Source organism: Asterias amurensis, chromosome 9 (genome assembly GCF_032118995.1).
Source record: "Asterias amurensis chromosome 9, ASM3211899v1".
NCBI lineage: Eukaryota > Metazoa > Echinodermata > Asteroidea > Forcipulatida > Asteriidae > Asterias > Asterias amurensis.
In genome coordinates this window covers 18,797,303-18,813,604 of record NC_092656.1, presented here as the reverse complement: position 1 = coordinate 18,813,604, position 16,302 = coordinate 18,797,303, and the positions used below count along the sequence as shown (strand labels likewise).

At 40.2% G+C, this 16,302-nt stretch overlaps 1 protein-coding gene across 7 annotated transcripts in view; it reads right to left on the bottom strand.

Moving 5' to 3' along the window:
* Window positions 1–16,302, bottom strand: part of LOC139941329 (rho guanine nucleotide exchange factor 28-like) — a 127,031-nt gene that overhangs the window by 34,952 nt on the left and 75,777 nt on the right. For 4 of the 7 annotated variants that reach the window (XM_071937765.1, XM_071937766.1, XM_071937769.1 and 1 more), the window contains 5 exons: window positions 15,791–15,864; window positions 5,604–5,745; window positions 4,687–4,723; window positions 3,521–3,622; window positions 923–979 (listed from right to left, as the gene is read on the bottom strand). In XM_071937765.1, coding sequence (XP_071793866.1) covers window positions 923–979; window positions 3,521–3,622; window positions 4,687–4,723; window positions 5,604–5,745; window positions 15,791–15,864 — 412 coding nt within the window. The remainder of the gene's footprint in view (window positions 1–922; window positions 980–3,520; window positions 3,623–4,686; window positions 4,724–5,603; window positions 5,746–15,790; window positions 15,865–16,302) is intronic. The other 3 variants (XM_071937768.1, XM_071937770.1, XM_071937771.1) reach the window with 3 other exon arrangements.

The following is a 16,302-nucleotide window of genomic DNA, read 5'->3' as shown; positions in this document are numbered from 1 at the left end:
TTTTCATGGGCGATGATAACAGGTGAATATGATCGATAGTTCGTGATTATATTAATGATATATGTGATGATTATTTTAATTTATTAAATTTCCATCATACCAAATGAATTATGTAAAAAAATCATTGATTTAGACAAGGTTAGATTTCCCAACAAACCAATCACCGAAAAACATGAATGAAAGAGCATAGCATTCCTATCTAAGTTAAGTAAATATGATCCAGAAGCAACTGTTAGCAAGTCGATGTGTTTATGTTTATTCGCTACAAGATGGTACGTTACAAAAAGTATGACTAAAATACTTTTAAAAAAAGGAGGCATGATTAAGATTGAGCTTTTGCAAATTGCACTTACCAAAAAGTATTGCAAAAATGGGGTTTATACCAATACTTTTTAAAATAAATTTTATTTAAAGAGGGGCTCTTAGGTCAAATTGAGTTTTGTATGCGAGGTTAAGAGACACGTTCTGTTTTTTCACTGTCATACGGTCTCTGTTCAAAAATTCAATTTGACTTTAGAGCTCCTCTTTCAAAACTCTAAAACTTTATTTCTTGACCTTAGTTCATTCTATGGTCAGAAAAAGCATGTATGGTTGAAGCTCTACAGAAAATGTGTTCCAGCATAATGGAATGACGCTTTAGCAAGCCCGGAATTTCATCTTAGAGAGGGCAAAGCCATTTTCATTTTGCCAAGGGCGATTCCATTGGCTTAAAGTCTAAGGGATGGTTTTAAAGGGGCACAAAGGCCAAGACCTGGGGCAACAGAGGCCCCGTGGCCTGGGTGTAATTCCAGGCCTAGCATGGGGATAGGTTCAAAGGTAGAGAAGTACAACAGGAACTTGTGGAAGCAGGGTTTTGGTTTCGGATGACTGATGGCTTGGTGCAGCTTGGGGAATGATTGGAGAAACTAAATCACAAACTTACTCATCCTCCACCTCCACAACGGACTGAATCGAGTCTAGGGTCCTCGGAGTAAGAGTACTGGGAAGCGGAGAAAGAGACGAGAAATAGAAAGAGAGAGAAAAGATGTAGGAAAGTAGAAAAATGAAGGAAGGAGGAGGGGTGAGGGAACATCGGTGCAGACAGGGGGTGTTTTTTTTTTTAAATAGAAAGTGGGAGGGGTGTGGGGAGGGATGAAGTGGAAAAAAATAAAATCAAACTCAAAATTTACACCAAGGAAAAGAGATCAAAGAAAGGTTTTAGGTTGTAGATATGAGACCGCTTCACCTTTGGGGAATTTACTTATAATTTAAAAAGTGGGCTTTAAAGATACCCTATGAGTTGTAAATTCGATTAAAGTTAGCAGCCAGCAAACCGTTATAACTGACTATACATGTATGATTTGCATATATATTTGGTTTGCGGTAACACCATGTGTATTACAGTGGGTGATAAAAACTCCATCTAAGGTCCTTTTTGTGCAGTTACCTAAGAAATCTGGGGGTGTTTTTCTTTTCTTTTCTTTTCTTTTTTTCTTCTATTTTTTCATTCACCTCAACTGATTTTAAACTGCTCCTTAATTCATTATATTTTAGAAGGATTTGAACATCACAATCCCAAATTTACATAATTTTTTTAGCAATAGTGTATGTACTTTCTTTAATTTTTTATTTTTTCAAACAGATAGCCATTGAACTCTTTCTCTTCTTCAGTTTCACAAGCAGTTAGCAGTTAGCTTTGAGCACGTTTTAGACTTAAATCACCATTAGTAATGTGCATGTTTAGTTTTTACCGCTTTCAGGCGAAAATGGAGAGTCGCCAGTATCCCTTCAAGGAGAAAACGCTAATTAGGTAGACTTTGTTTTTGACCCCCTCACTTTGCAATTCATAAAATGTCCCCACTACCCTAGACTTGATGTTGTTAACCTTACCGGCGGTCAAACCGGAGAATAATTACAGAGCGGTTCGTGCAAAACTCAAGTGGCACAGAAAAACATCTCCTAAAGCTAGCATATTGTGTGTCTCCGTTAGGCAAGGGGTTAACACACTGTGTTCGTGCAAATAGCGAAGGGCTTGTGAGGTTAGGTTACATATGTGGTTAATTTTCAAACAACGAACAAACGAAACATACATTGGTAGTAAACACTCTATGATGTTAACACAAGGCCAGGACATGCAGTCAAATGGGCTTTCTGAAAGCCCCCCCCCCCCCCCTTCAACCCAAGTACATATGGTTTGTTGGTAACAGACAAGGGCAACAAGTTGTACAAGTACTAAATATTGGTAACTACAACTAAATGTAATCACTGCTGGATAGTTTCACTAGGGTACAAAACCTATTTCTAAAGCCTGGTACATACTTCCTGCAAATGCTACACGAATGTTGACGTCACAAATTTGCAGCAGTTCGTTCAACTCCTGTGAAACATTCGCTGTGAGAGCAGCCATGTGACATCAGAATAGACCCTTCCCATGAAATATGTAAATTGCACGTAGCGCGTGCGCACTAACGTTTTGGTTGGCAAAACGAGGGAACATTGCGCCGTTTTGTACACGACTAATGGGTGCGTGACGCAGACGCAATTGCGCAACTCTATGGCGTTTGCCAACCAACAGGGTCTGTACGCATGCGTGAATGTAATTAGCATATTTCATGGGTGGGAAGGGTCCATTCACTTTGCATTCGCAGGAAGTATGGACCAAGCTTGACACTTATACTGGGGACATTTTAACCCTAGGGAAATGAAATGTACACTACAATCAATTCATGAAGGGTTTGTAATGGCTGTCATTTCATCAATCTTAAGGCTGTGACCAAATCAACGGCTTCGGCTATGACTATGGCTGGTTCGCTGAATAAGCCACATCAGCCAGTAGCCAGTAGCCATGGTCAGTAGCAGTAGCCATAGCCAGTAGCCAGAACCGAAGATGACCTTTGGTATCAGAAGACAATACCACTGGGCAGTCTGGTGGAAACATGGTCAAACCATTACGTTATAACAAGTCAGGAAACCCCAACAGTGTGGAAAAACATACCAGACATACTTCATACATTGGACTTCTCACCGCCACTTGAAAAATGCTTAGCAAAAAAAAAACAATCTAAAATTTTGCAGCTGAGTGCACTTTGTTTGATTTGCGAAGAAGAAAAAAAAGCTCTGCTGTTTTCCATTAATTTCCATTTCTAGCTAATCGCCAAGAAAATAAAAAGCTTCTGCAGATACCCGGGAAAGCAAATCTACAAGTCTAAGAATAATGTCGGTAAATTGAAGAACATACATGTATCTCAAGATTTCCCCTTGCACCAGAGACAATGAAAAGGCAACCCTGAAACAGTAAGGCATGCATTGAGAAAGATACTCGAAGACAAAGTGATAGAGAACCGACAGTAGCATAACAAACAGGGCTTCAAAGTACAAAAAGTCTTTGGGAACTGACGGGGCACAGTAAACAAAACTTGACGTCGCTGAGAACGAGGTAGGGAAAGGGGGGGGGGGGGTAGGGGGGGTGTATTGGAAGCTAAGGCATTGATGTTAGCTAAAGCACAGCACGCGACAGGGTAACACTAGAGGGTGTTCTTACAGCGTGACGACGGGCGGTGCACTGTTGGGCAATGGGGGTGTGAGCGGCTCGTCTCCCATGCTACACTCATTGGAAGAGCCATCCGTTCGCAGCTCAATAGTCCTGAAAATTCCAAGCGGATTGGCCCTTTTTGATTCAAGCCATGTGTAATCTCCCTACCGTCTACCATCATTTAATGCAGTTATGTATAGTTTTGTTCACCAGCAAGGTCAAACTCTTTAACAAAATCCTTAAAAAATCAAGAACACATCTTTGAAGTTTTCTTAACATTATAAATATTTTTATAAGCCAAACCACTACTAGAAAAACATGCGTACTTCTCCCATTTGGCATTAAATTTGAGACTTATTTAAAGTACCTTCCAATAACCAAACCTTTGTAACACTATGTCAAGGTTTTCCTGAACCCTCCGTACTACGCAAAGCATCTGACGTTCTAGATCTATTTGGGTTTTTCACTGGGTAGGCGTTAATGACATTTAGGTTTGATAATTAACAGTAAGTGTAGGTTGGGCTTCGATTAATGATGGGGCATCTCAGCCAATGACAGCTTATCATGTACATTAAATAGTTAACAAGCAATTTGTTTATTTTTTAATCTTGTACAATTTGTCAAGACTATCTCATTAAAAGTATATCCACACTCGTCCAACTTTGTTGAATCATCAATTACTGTTTGTAAACAAGTTTACAAAAACACTTTGTTTACTGTGTTCTGATTTCTCCTATTTGAATGGATGGGAAAATGGCCGGAAGGCTAGCCGTCCAAATCCAGAAGTCAATACAAATGTTCTATTGTTTTTATTATTATTACCATTATCATTTTTATCATGTTCAAACTAAACTAACAGTGCAACTTTTACTTCATACCCATAACCACATAATTACCTCAAATCAACAATCTTTTTGTCCGGCAAGTACATGGCTGTGTCCAAAACGGCGCCTTCGGCTAGAGCTACGGCTTGATCAGCGCGTCTAGTATGCCAGTGTTGAAGAATAGGCAGACACGCGTGATCAAGCCCCAGATGTAGCCGAAGTCACCGCTTCGGACACGGCTGATTACTAAGTAATGAAGTTTCACATGGCTCTTGATAATGACCTGTCTTGTAACTGAAGAGGTTAAAGGTCAAAGGCTACGTTCAAAATAAGGAAATGTGTTATAATTACCTTGAGGGGGCGAAAAGTGAGTTGACCTTCCGGCGACCTGTAATGACAGTCAAGGAGTAATAGAGTAAATATCAATGTAAGTTTTTTTTATTATTATTATTATTATTTATTAGATTGAGGTAGGACTTGCACTCTTTGCATGGTGGAGATGCAATATAGTAAGGTTTGCAGTAACACCATGTACATGAGTAGGATTTGAAACCTTTGAAAGGTGTGAAACACAAATTTGGTGCAGGATTTCGCGGCAAGCAGTACCGCAGATGCATGTTTTGACTAACATGATCATGTCTTTAAAAAGAAATCTGAAATTATCAGATTTTTTTTCTTTCTGTTAGAGGACAAACCAAAAAGTATTCCACTTTGTTTTATGAAGTACTAAGGTGACCACTGATTCAACGAGAAATAGAAACCAATTAACTCAAAAAATCCTCTTTATCTTTGAAATTATAAATACAATTATATCTACAAGTCTTTGAGAAAAAGACTCTGTTATTATTCACACTTAAATTTCAGCTCTCCTCACCTCTAAAGCACCATGAATCACATACAAGCCGTCTTACCTAAGCCCATCTGATAATCCTCAGTTAATCCTTAGTTAATTTCCCCTACCAATCATCAAATCCTTCATAATCCCCTGGTTAATCCTTGAATTTGATGGAGTGGGTCACGCACGGTCAACCCTGGATGCCGGGCAGGCAAACCAATCAGAGGCGAAACAATTTGGGGTTTCATTTTAACATCTCATGAATCCGGGCCGGGACGGCTACTTGCGAAGAACCCCCCGAGTCGGATCTGGATAAATTATCCGGTTCACACAAGGCTTTCTTATCATCCCCTGGAGGGTACCCTTGAGATGGATCTGGGCAGTGTGAACAGGATCCCCTTAACCCCCATGCTAAAGTCAGTTGATTACGTACCGGATTGTTTCTGAGTATCTTGGTTCTTTTTGCGGAGGGGTACTGCTTCGATTTCGGCCCTCGTTGGGAGGGATGTAGCATTATCTGGAGGCAGGATGGTTGTCACGTCAACCTCGTTGGTGTTTAAGTCCGTTGCATCATCCTAGTAGAGAGAAAAATCAAAAGATTTTTTTTTAGTTTACGCTATTATTATTAATGTTTTTATAGATGGAAATTTGCATCAGGGATAAAGAATACATGTTTTTAATTTGGGTTTTACCCTAACACAGATGTTTGGTAACACTTTATACTCAAGCTCTGTGAAGAAAAAAAATCATCTGTATATTACTCGGGGGGATTCGAACCCACGACTGTTGCAGGCAAAATTAAAGGTTAATTCAAAGAATTAAGGTTGGGCAGAGGGCTGGGCAGGGTGGAGCTGGGCAGTGTGGGTAATATTCAAGAATTTGATCAGATGATTTGTAATACAATAACAATTGATACAATAATCAATGGTAAAATAATTAATTAATACAAAAATCAATCAATCCAATAATCAACCGCTACAATAATCAACCAAAAAAAATAAAGAAAAATTGAATACAATGATCAATCAATTAATACAATATTCAACCGATAAAACAATCATAGTACCATTGTATTAACAATCTCTGCTCCAACATAGCCTTATTTTTCCTTCGTCCATTTTTCACGAGTCTGTTTCTATATACATTATAAAAAATCACTTCTCCATCAATCCTAAACCCCAAAGGTGCGGACAGGGCACCGACCATCCTTCACACCAGGACTGCATCAATAGCTGCGTGTACCATCTAATAATATTGTCATTCCACATGTGAGACGTTTGTTGTTGATGTATCAAAGTAGAGTTGGTGTCATGAATACAGAGCCACTGGCAGTTCTTAGTCTCCCCCCCCCCTCTTCTCATCATAGCATCAAGAAGGGGGAATGAATATCATGGTGTCCAACTAAGTATCTCATGCGTAATCTATATTTATTGAAACTGGAGATGGATATACCCAAGACTACTAATTAGCTGCAGTTTGGTCTGCAGTCCCGGCCAAGCGAAACAAACTCTTTTGAAGGTAGGAATTTAAAACGCAAATGCGATACTCTCGTCTACCCAATGCCTGTGGGAATAAACAATCTGCATTTCTAATCAGGGAGATATTGTAGTGGCACCTTGGGACAACTCTCGTTGAAAGTGTAGGCCGTCGTCAATCAGGTATAGTAACACCTCGATAACTACACTCCGATCTCTTAATATTACGTTCACTTATTTCAAATTTGATGGCCATAACGAATAACTTCACCAGGGGTGGATTTCACAAAGAGTAACAAATGTAGGACTAGTCCTAAGAGATATACAAATTGCATGGATAGTCCTAAGTTAGGACGAGTAACTGGTCCTAACTCTAGATAAGACTAGTCCTAACTCTTTGTGAAATCCAACCCCTGGGTCAAGGAATCAACCGATGGGGGAAATTTTGTATCTACAAGGCAATGGATGAGCCCTCTCGTTACCGAACTGTTTAGACATTTACAAGATCTGGTGCCTGGATTGTTTGATCTGCACTCAAACCTGAAGCACACATTCTTATACAACAGAAAGCTTTCATTCAAACGTCATTTTTACAAACTCTATTATCAAGATTACAAAAAATGTTTAGTTGTTAAATTTCCTTTTTGAAACTGAAAATCGATGGAGATCAGCCAATAAATGTCCAAGTTCGTGGTCTTTGTTTCCTCAGTGTTATCTGTAAACTCAACAAAATCTATATTGCGCTCCAAAGGCGTTTTGGCATTTTGGATTTTTCAACTCCAACTTTAAAAAAAAATCCATAAAAGCAACCTTACTTTTTTTGATCCTCATTGTAGATGTCCGATCTTTCTCTTTCTAATCACATAAGCTTGTGTATGTAGAGTGACAAAACTAAAACGGACAAGACTTTAGCTTGATTACAATGGTCTCTGTGGTGCTTAGGCTTGTGTGGGAGCTTGGTCGACTAAAGTCGCCAATGGTAAGGAAGAAAGGGTATGAGTGCAGTCAGCTAAAGTCGCCTATGGTAAGGAAAGGAATAAGTGTATGCACAGCGCTTGTGCATTAATGCAAAGTGTCTGATGGTCAAATCCAACAAGTAACCATGACTATGAAGAATCCACTCGCTGTCAGGTACACTACCTCGCTGTGTCAGCCGCCAGCCTGAAGAATGAGACAAGAGGGTACAGCTGCCTCTTGAGAAGCTGTCGCAAATCTGGACAGAGACTTAACAGGTGTACTTTCTTCCTTGTTCTTATACCACGTTTTTTTTTTTTTCCCATTTTTTTTTTTTTTTCATGTTGTCTCGCTTAACCATGGACTCCCAAGATGGTAAAGAAGCATTCATATCACTGTTCCCCGGTTCTGTGATATTTACTCATGCAACTTTCCTCGGTCTTTATAAAAAAAATTTTTTTTAAAGTTATATGTGAGAGTTGGCAGGGGCGTAACAGTTGAAGTTGAACAACTTTGACTGGGTGTGCCGCAGGGTTGGGTGGTTTCGTATAGTCATGGTGGGGTGGCTGGTCTGAGGCTTAACAAGGCTCTGCTGTATCTACATGTAGGTCTCTGTACTTACATGTAGGTAGGATTAGTCTCCTTTGGCCTTGATCTCTCTGCCAACATTGTCTGGTTGCGTGAAGAAGAAAATGCTTATTCTCACACAAACAGAGAAGGCCACACTGTAGCTGTTAATTCTTTATACAGGTTTGGTTCCATGCAGTTGCATCCAACATTGTCGGCAGTGGATTTCACGAAATGATGAGTAACTCGCCCTAACTTAGGATGGTTTCAATGCGTCCACACGTCTATGGTAGGGAACTTAAGTTCTAAGATTAATCCTAAGTAAGGAAGAGTTTGGTGAAATCCACTGCTGGTTTTATGTTGAAAGAGGTCCTTATTCTCCCACAATTCGCAACGGCCAGAGTACACTTGAGTGATCCTTCTTCAGTTTGGTTCCACGCTTAGTACACAAGATACAGAGATGGCAGCAACAGAAGAAAGTCTACTGAATTAGTCCGAGTCCCCACCCTCCTCCCACCTGCCGTAAACCCTCTATTCATTATTAATGAACAGACAATCAAACGAATCTCCTCACAACTTGACCTCAGATTACACCTAGATGGGTGGACCTACAATTTCTTGTCGCAACTATTCAAGTCCAACGATTGAACTGTTGACCTTTAATAGGAGAAAGGGGTAACCTGGTCAACCTCAGACAATCAAACGAATCTCCTCACAACTTGACCTCAGATTACACCTAGATGGGTGGACCTACAATTTCTTGTCGCAACTATTCAAGTCCAACGATTGAACTGTTGACCTTTAATAGGAGAATGGGGTAACCTGGTCAACCTCTGACAACGCCTAACGCAAACAAATATGGCTGTACTAAAATACATCTCCCATTTCTGTGTCGCTTTGAAAGAGTAGGAAGTCGAGTTACAAAAACAATAGTAGACTGCCCCACAACGCCCAAACAATTCCAACGGGTGAAAGTGACCTTTCTTTAGATTGTTCCCGTTTGATATCACACTATGTCAGAGGACATCTTCATGAGCAATCATAGTCACTAAGTCACTGTACATCTATGCGTTATGCGCAAGTGGAAGTTTTTTTCAATTCATTTCATGTTTGGTTAGTGAACTACTCGTATAAGTACATGTAGCTGTATTAAAATGCTTGACATAGCTCAAAGTCTTAACCTAAGCAATCCATCAAAAAGGCGTCTATCGGAACTAGCTGTTATTCTCATTCAGGGCCCAATTTCTTAGAGCTGCTTAAGCACAAAATTTTGCTTAAGCAAAAAAATCCTTGCCTAGTAAAATTAATTTACCCACCGGCCTAAACTCCACTTAATTGTTATGCTAAGTAAATAACAGCTAAATACCAGTCACAAGCAATGTATACGTATATGGCGTGAAATTTTGGCTAGTAACATGTGTAAAATAAGCAAGCTATTTTCGTGCTTAAGCAAATTTATTGCTTAAGCAGCTCTATGAAATTGGCCCCAGGGATGAGATTTGATGAATGAGAAAATTCCAAATAATTTTTTTGCAAGGCTGGGTTCCCCCTTAGTCTAGACCCCAGAACCTCCCAGGAAATATACAGCCACTAATGTGCAAATAAAAAACTACAATTTAGGACACAATTTTGCAAAACTTACTTCACTCTTGGTGACTTATCCTTCTATCAAGAAAGTCTCAAAAAAGTTGTGTAAGAAAATCCTGAAATCGAGAAAAATTCGTGAGAAATCACATGTCTGCTTCCAATGTTCGTTTCGCCGTTTGTATATGATTTAGACATCATTTAGGCGCAGAATACAACAAAGAGTCAAAAACCAAGCATTAAATCAAAAAAAATAATAATCCCTACATTGCATGAGACTCCGCAGACAAAGAAAACACAGAGCCTCTCACGTCAAACTCGCTGAAGATCAAAATTCAGCCAAGTCAGGATTTGAACCGAGGAAAGTCTCTCAAACTCGGGGAGGTTGACATCTATTTAGGAAGTTAGTATGGCCGAGGGGCAAAGTAATTCAGGATGTCTAGAGCCTTATCCTTAGCTTACATCGAGGGGGGGGGGGGGGGAAGGGTAGGGTAACCGTCGTTGTGCTGAATAGTCTTTTGGAATAGTCCTGGAATAAAAGTTGAGGTCAGTCAAACCAATGCTAGTGTTCATTATGTACATCATATAAAAATGTCCTGCGACACGTACATTTAGATAGGAGCTCAAACACACTTGCTAGTATTGGAAGTGATGTTGGGTTCCTTAGAAACATGTTGGTGCTAAATGTATACATGTGTACATGCTTAACCTCTGGTTAGTGGTTAGGGAGGGTAGGCCACCCTTGTTGAGCTGGGTAGTGTTTGGGAATAGTCCTAGGATAAAAGTTAAGGTCATTCAAACCAATGCTGTTTTATTTTTATTTGTATTAAATACATCATTTCAAAATGGCCTGCGAAACTTACATTAGGACAGGTGCTCATACAGACTTTCAAAGCTAGCATTGGAACTTTTGTTGGGTCTCATAGAAAAAAATGTGTGCCAAATGTATGTATGCTTTACATACGTTTAGATCTATTGCCTAGAGGCATGGTAGGTAAAGACCAAGATCACGTGAGTTCACTAAAAAAAATCTTCAAACATAATCAGTTTTAGTGAAAACATTACTTTAAGGTACACGTATTAGTCCCCAATTCCACCAGTCCTCAAAAAGTCCTGACAATTCAACCCCCGTCTGCAAACACTACAGGTGGTTTGATTCAGAGCTGCCAACATTTGCATCTTGCAATCAGGGAAATTTTGTCTAATATTAGGGGGAGATATTTACAATTACAATAGACATAATGTGCAAAGTGTTTCCATAATGAGGGGTATGTTCAAACTTGCTAATCAGAACACATGGACAGATTGGTTTATTTCCTTGAACCTTTCAAGGAGAGTTTGCAGCTCTGCTGACTAAATTAATGTCCTAACAACGCACCATGAGGTGATGAAGCAAACTGATCAGCAATCAACAGCTATTAGAACAAGACCCATCGGGGCAAGCTTTATACAGTCCTACCCTAACCACGACTGGGGTGGATTTCACAAAGAGTTAGGACTAGTCTTATCTAGAGTTAGGACTAGTCTTATCTCGAGTTAGGACCAGTTACTCGTCCTAACTTAGGACTATCCATGCAATTTGTATATCTCCTAGGAGCTAGTCCTAAGTTAGGACTGGTCCTAACTCTTTGTTAAATCGACCCCACGATCATTACAAGACGGCACCAACACACATGGTGCATAGAATGGAGAGCCCAAGCGCTGTGCAATACCTTGGCTAAGTGCCAACGGTTCAATGTTCCAGCCTTTTACTACCGTGCCCTACAACTCAACACATGGCTTAACTAATGAGAGGAAATATAGGTCTTCCTGTTCCATTAAAGTTCGTAGTAACAGCGTTGAAGATGGTGACTGGCAAAACATACAACTCAACTATTGCTCTCTCTCTCTCAAGAAACGTGTGTATGTTGTGGTACATGAAGTGGGTCACACACACACAGAAACTATCACCATGGAAGTTAAATTGTTTGATAACATTTGCCTTGATGCAAAGGTTGTAGGTCTAAGTCTTCCAGAGTCAAATATTTTTCACAGTTGTTCCATATATGACGATAAAGAATGTCAACACTTTAAGAACTCAAAAACTTGGCCTAAAAAGCAGATTTTTGTAAGGCAGTCTCTAAACAAAAACTTCCAATGCAGAAAAACATCTAGGGTTAGTAATAACCTTAAGGATGCACCCATGTATGACGAAAGTTTGGCGACAGTTTTCCCTTGAGAAGGAACGTGGGGTCTTGACATTTCCAACAAGAGACTCTGCTCGTCTTCATATCTTCTGAAGTAGAGTAAACTGACCAAAGAAGTTCTTTTCAGAGCCATAACTTCTCCCTAGAGTTTTGTACATGGTTAGTGTACTACTCAGTCTTTTTTATGATCCACACCGTGTAAAGCTCCAAAAATAACTCCAACTGCAGAGGTATGAGCCAGATTCATACTTCCTGCGAATGCAAAATGCGAATGCAATACGAATGCTGATGTCACAAATTCACAACAAACCATTCACAGCAGTTGAGTTGTGCTCAACTCTCTTGCAAGTATCGCAGCGAAAACATAGTTGTGACGTCAACTTCACGTCAAATTCGCATCGCATTTTCCATTTGCAGGAAGTACGAACCGGGCTTTAACCATATGGACAGTAGCAGTCTTGATGCAATTAAGAACAACCCGACTTGTCTGTAATCTATATTCAAAATCTCCACCACAAAAAGACTTGTAAAGGTCAAAGTTATATAAATGCAAGACAGTGTTTTTGTAAAGTTCCCAGACTTCCTTTATGGACAGCACAGTGCTTGCAGGTTGTAGTCAGGTTCCACAGACAAGGAAAAAGTGTTGGCTCTGACAAGGACTGTTTTCAATCAGCATACTCTACTTTAGAAGCAATGAAGACGAGCAGAGTATACTGTTTGAAATATGTGATAAATTACAAGTCTTAAACCTCACGTTAAATCAGTGTAAAGTGTCACTGTGTGCCATTTAGATACCCTTTAAGCGCAATTTTATCAACATCCCAAAATGTTTGATGGCGTCACATTTCAAATATATGGTCTTTGCATAGAAAAATTTTGTCATTCCTGAATGTTGATGGTATTCAATCACATGACATTGGATTTGACTTTTTTACTAGCACAAAAAAAATTCCTCTTTGGAATGTACCGACCAATTTTGTATTGATGTTCAATGACGCCTTGTTACTATTTCGCTACGAAAGAGTTTTGGACAAAATGACATTTGACAATTTATCCTGAGATGACTCCATCCATTGATAATTGAGGGCAACAAAGGCGATTGCCTCCATGCACCCAGGTCATTGCCTTAGTGCCCTTGAAATGCTGTAGAAAGTTACAAATTCCTCAAAGGGTGCCCAGTACAAAGGAGAACATGCCTAGATGCCGTTGCCCATTTAAAAAAAAAGTATATGCCTCTCTTAATATTCATGCATGATGTCACAATTCTTACCCAAAATGTGGCTATTGGGGCACGTCCGCCACCACTTGCAGTGGCTGGGCCTATGGCCTCGTTTGACATTAGAGTTGTGGCGTACTCATGCATAAATATTAAAGGCAGTGGACACTATTGTTAATTGTCAAAATCCAGTCTTCTCACTGGTGTATCTCAACATGTACATAAAATAACAAACCTGTGAAAATTTGAGCTCGATTGGTCGTCGGAGTTGCGAGATAACTTTGAAAGAAAAAACACCCCTGTCACACGAAGTTGTGTACTTTCAGATGCTTGATTTCGAGACCTCAAGTTCTCGAAATCAAATTCGTGGAAAATTAATTCTTTCTCGAAAACTACATCACTTCAGAGGGAGCCATTTCTCACAAGTTTTTATGCTATCAACCTCTCCCCATTACTTGTTACCAATTAAGGTTTTATGCTAATAATTATTTTGAGTAACTACCAATAGTGTCCACTGCCTTTAAGAGAGGCGTTATACAGACCAGTGAGAGCATCACAAACTGAATTACATTTTGGAGCCCCTCATTTATTAAATTGATTAACTAAGATCTGAGTAACAGGTGACTAAGACTTCCTAGATTCAACTCCCCATAATTACTTACCTGAACATCAATGAGAGAAGACGTCCATAGCAAGACAAAATATAATCCAATATATCCATTAGGGTAGCCAGAAGTAAAATGGCCAACGTTGAGCTCTCCCAACTGAATCAACGACTCCGTGCATTCAACATCGCCAATCTGACTCTATTTATAAACAGGCCAGACCACTGGAGGAAGTACTTTACATTCAAAGGAGAAATGCGGTCTCCAGATATAAATCCTAGATACAGTCCTGTTTGTGCATACGTCTTAAGCCGCTGCTGACACTGCAAGAGTGCAACGAGTAGATGGTGGAAACTAAGAAAGCCACGACGGTTTCGGAATCACGGCTCAACATCTGCGTGCCACACGTAAAACATAACATATCCTCTTTCAACTCAACACTTGAAGGCAATAGTTCTAGAAGTTTCCAGTGGTTGTCAGTGATGCCCAAACAATGTCTTCCAAGTTGGTCCAATCTTTGATTTTGTGAGAAATACCTTGAGACAGAGTTGACTGGCGAGTTAGCGTCACCCCGTCACAACAACAGACTATCGACTTTTACACTGGCTCCTTTACACTGGGTGAACGTAGTGACACATTACACAGGAATCAGACACTGAGAAGTGACTAGGGGGAAGCTTTGCCATGTTAAGATGCTCGGGACATGGATCGTGGTGGTCGCGAGATCGGGGGGGGGGGGGGGGGGGGGAGGGGTCCGAATAGAAACAGTGAATCATTCGCCATCTATTACTACCTCTAAGACTTTCTGGGTCTCAGTCATAATTGACTGGAACGGACCGCACTGGCTCATGCCAAAGTGTTCATAGACTTGACTGAGTCCACACACTTTCTCTGCCAACTTCCCAAGCTGCTGTTGGGAATTGGCTAACCACAAAGACTTCCACATACCTCCCACGATTACAGATGTAGAAACGAGAGATTTTACCTTTTCGGTCTTCCCTAAAATCCAACCAATCCTAGAAGATAAATACATAGAATGTAAATGCCTTGTCACCTAGGATGGGCACTGAAACACAGGTAGTTCAGGGGCTGCAGGGCACAGCAGCCTCGTTTCCCATAAGAGCAATCCATCCAGCCATGCCAAAGGTTAAAGATCCGAATTTAAACTAAGGCAAGGACATGAGCAAGTCTACTTTCTATAAATGCCTTGCCTCGTGCTACAGGTTGCATCCGACGGATCCAGCTGGTACAATCAGATGTCTGCAGAATAAGAAGTCTGTACTTCTACGGCTGTCTTGGCTTTTGGATTGTGCACATAATGGGCAAGGGTACAACTACCCATAACTCACAAATGAACGGTAGCTCAAAAACCGTTGTAACTACTGCTTTTCCAGAACTCACAAACCTTTAGGACTAATGCATCTTCGCCAAAACTCACTAAGGAGCAGTTGGTGGAAAAACCTTAATAAGAAATGCATCTTTGCCGCAACTTAAAACACTATTGTTACGTTTGCTTGTTAGGTAATATTATTCCAGGAAAAGCTATGATCACTTTTGTTGTTGCAATAAGAAGTCTTTACTTCTGCAGCTGTCTTGGCTTTCGGATTGCTGCATCTTTGCCAAAACTTACAAGTCTAGTCTAACAATTTGTTTGCGTTTGCTTATCGAGTTATCTTGTTCCAAGAAAAATGATGACACCTGAGAAACACAAGAGCTCAGTGTGTAAAGGGAACAAGGTAAAGGAACAAAAAGGGAGGAATGGGTATTCAAAACCTACTCATGATTCTCAGAGCTACATTGTACAATTCTACTTCCGTACCTTTGCAAGGACTAATCTAGGCGACACAAGACACAAAAAAAAATTGCACCATCACTTTGTTTTGCCCAAAGATTGCCATTCAAAATTAAAGTTTTCAATTGCCAGCACAGAGTCTCCGCTGGGATTTCTGTCTGAGTCGGTCGGTGCTGGGTCATTGTTTACCACGGAAATCTACAAGTCATGAAGTCACTGATATACATCAATTGACACTTACTGAGATGACGTCAGGTGAGCTCTGGCGCTCTGCTGCACCTCGGCCGTCGATGGGCGATGACGTGGCACTCGGACCTGGGGGGGGGGGGGAAAAAAAATGCATGATTCGTAAGAAAGTATGAACACAGGAGAGAATTACAATTTACAATAGAAATCAAACTCCCACATACTAAATGTCATCTTACCACACAAAGAAATTGTTTATAAGGATGCAGACAACACCTTCATAGTACACCGTGACACTTGGTGGGGAAGAAGGTAATGTGGAAAGTGACTCCTCGGGGAATTCACATCGTCAGTTTAAGAGGATTGTAAATGTCAATGACTTGTTCTCTCCATGAGCATGCATTTTTACAAAAATATATACCTAAATAATAATTGCTTTCTGGAATGAATTTGACATCCAATATTTAAAAGTAGGGCAGATATCACAAGAGAAGGATCTGATGAGCCGGGGACGGAGTTTGTTTTAATGGATTTTTAACGTCAGGAAGTTTTGATTAGTCATACACT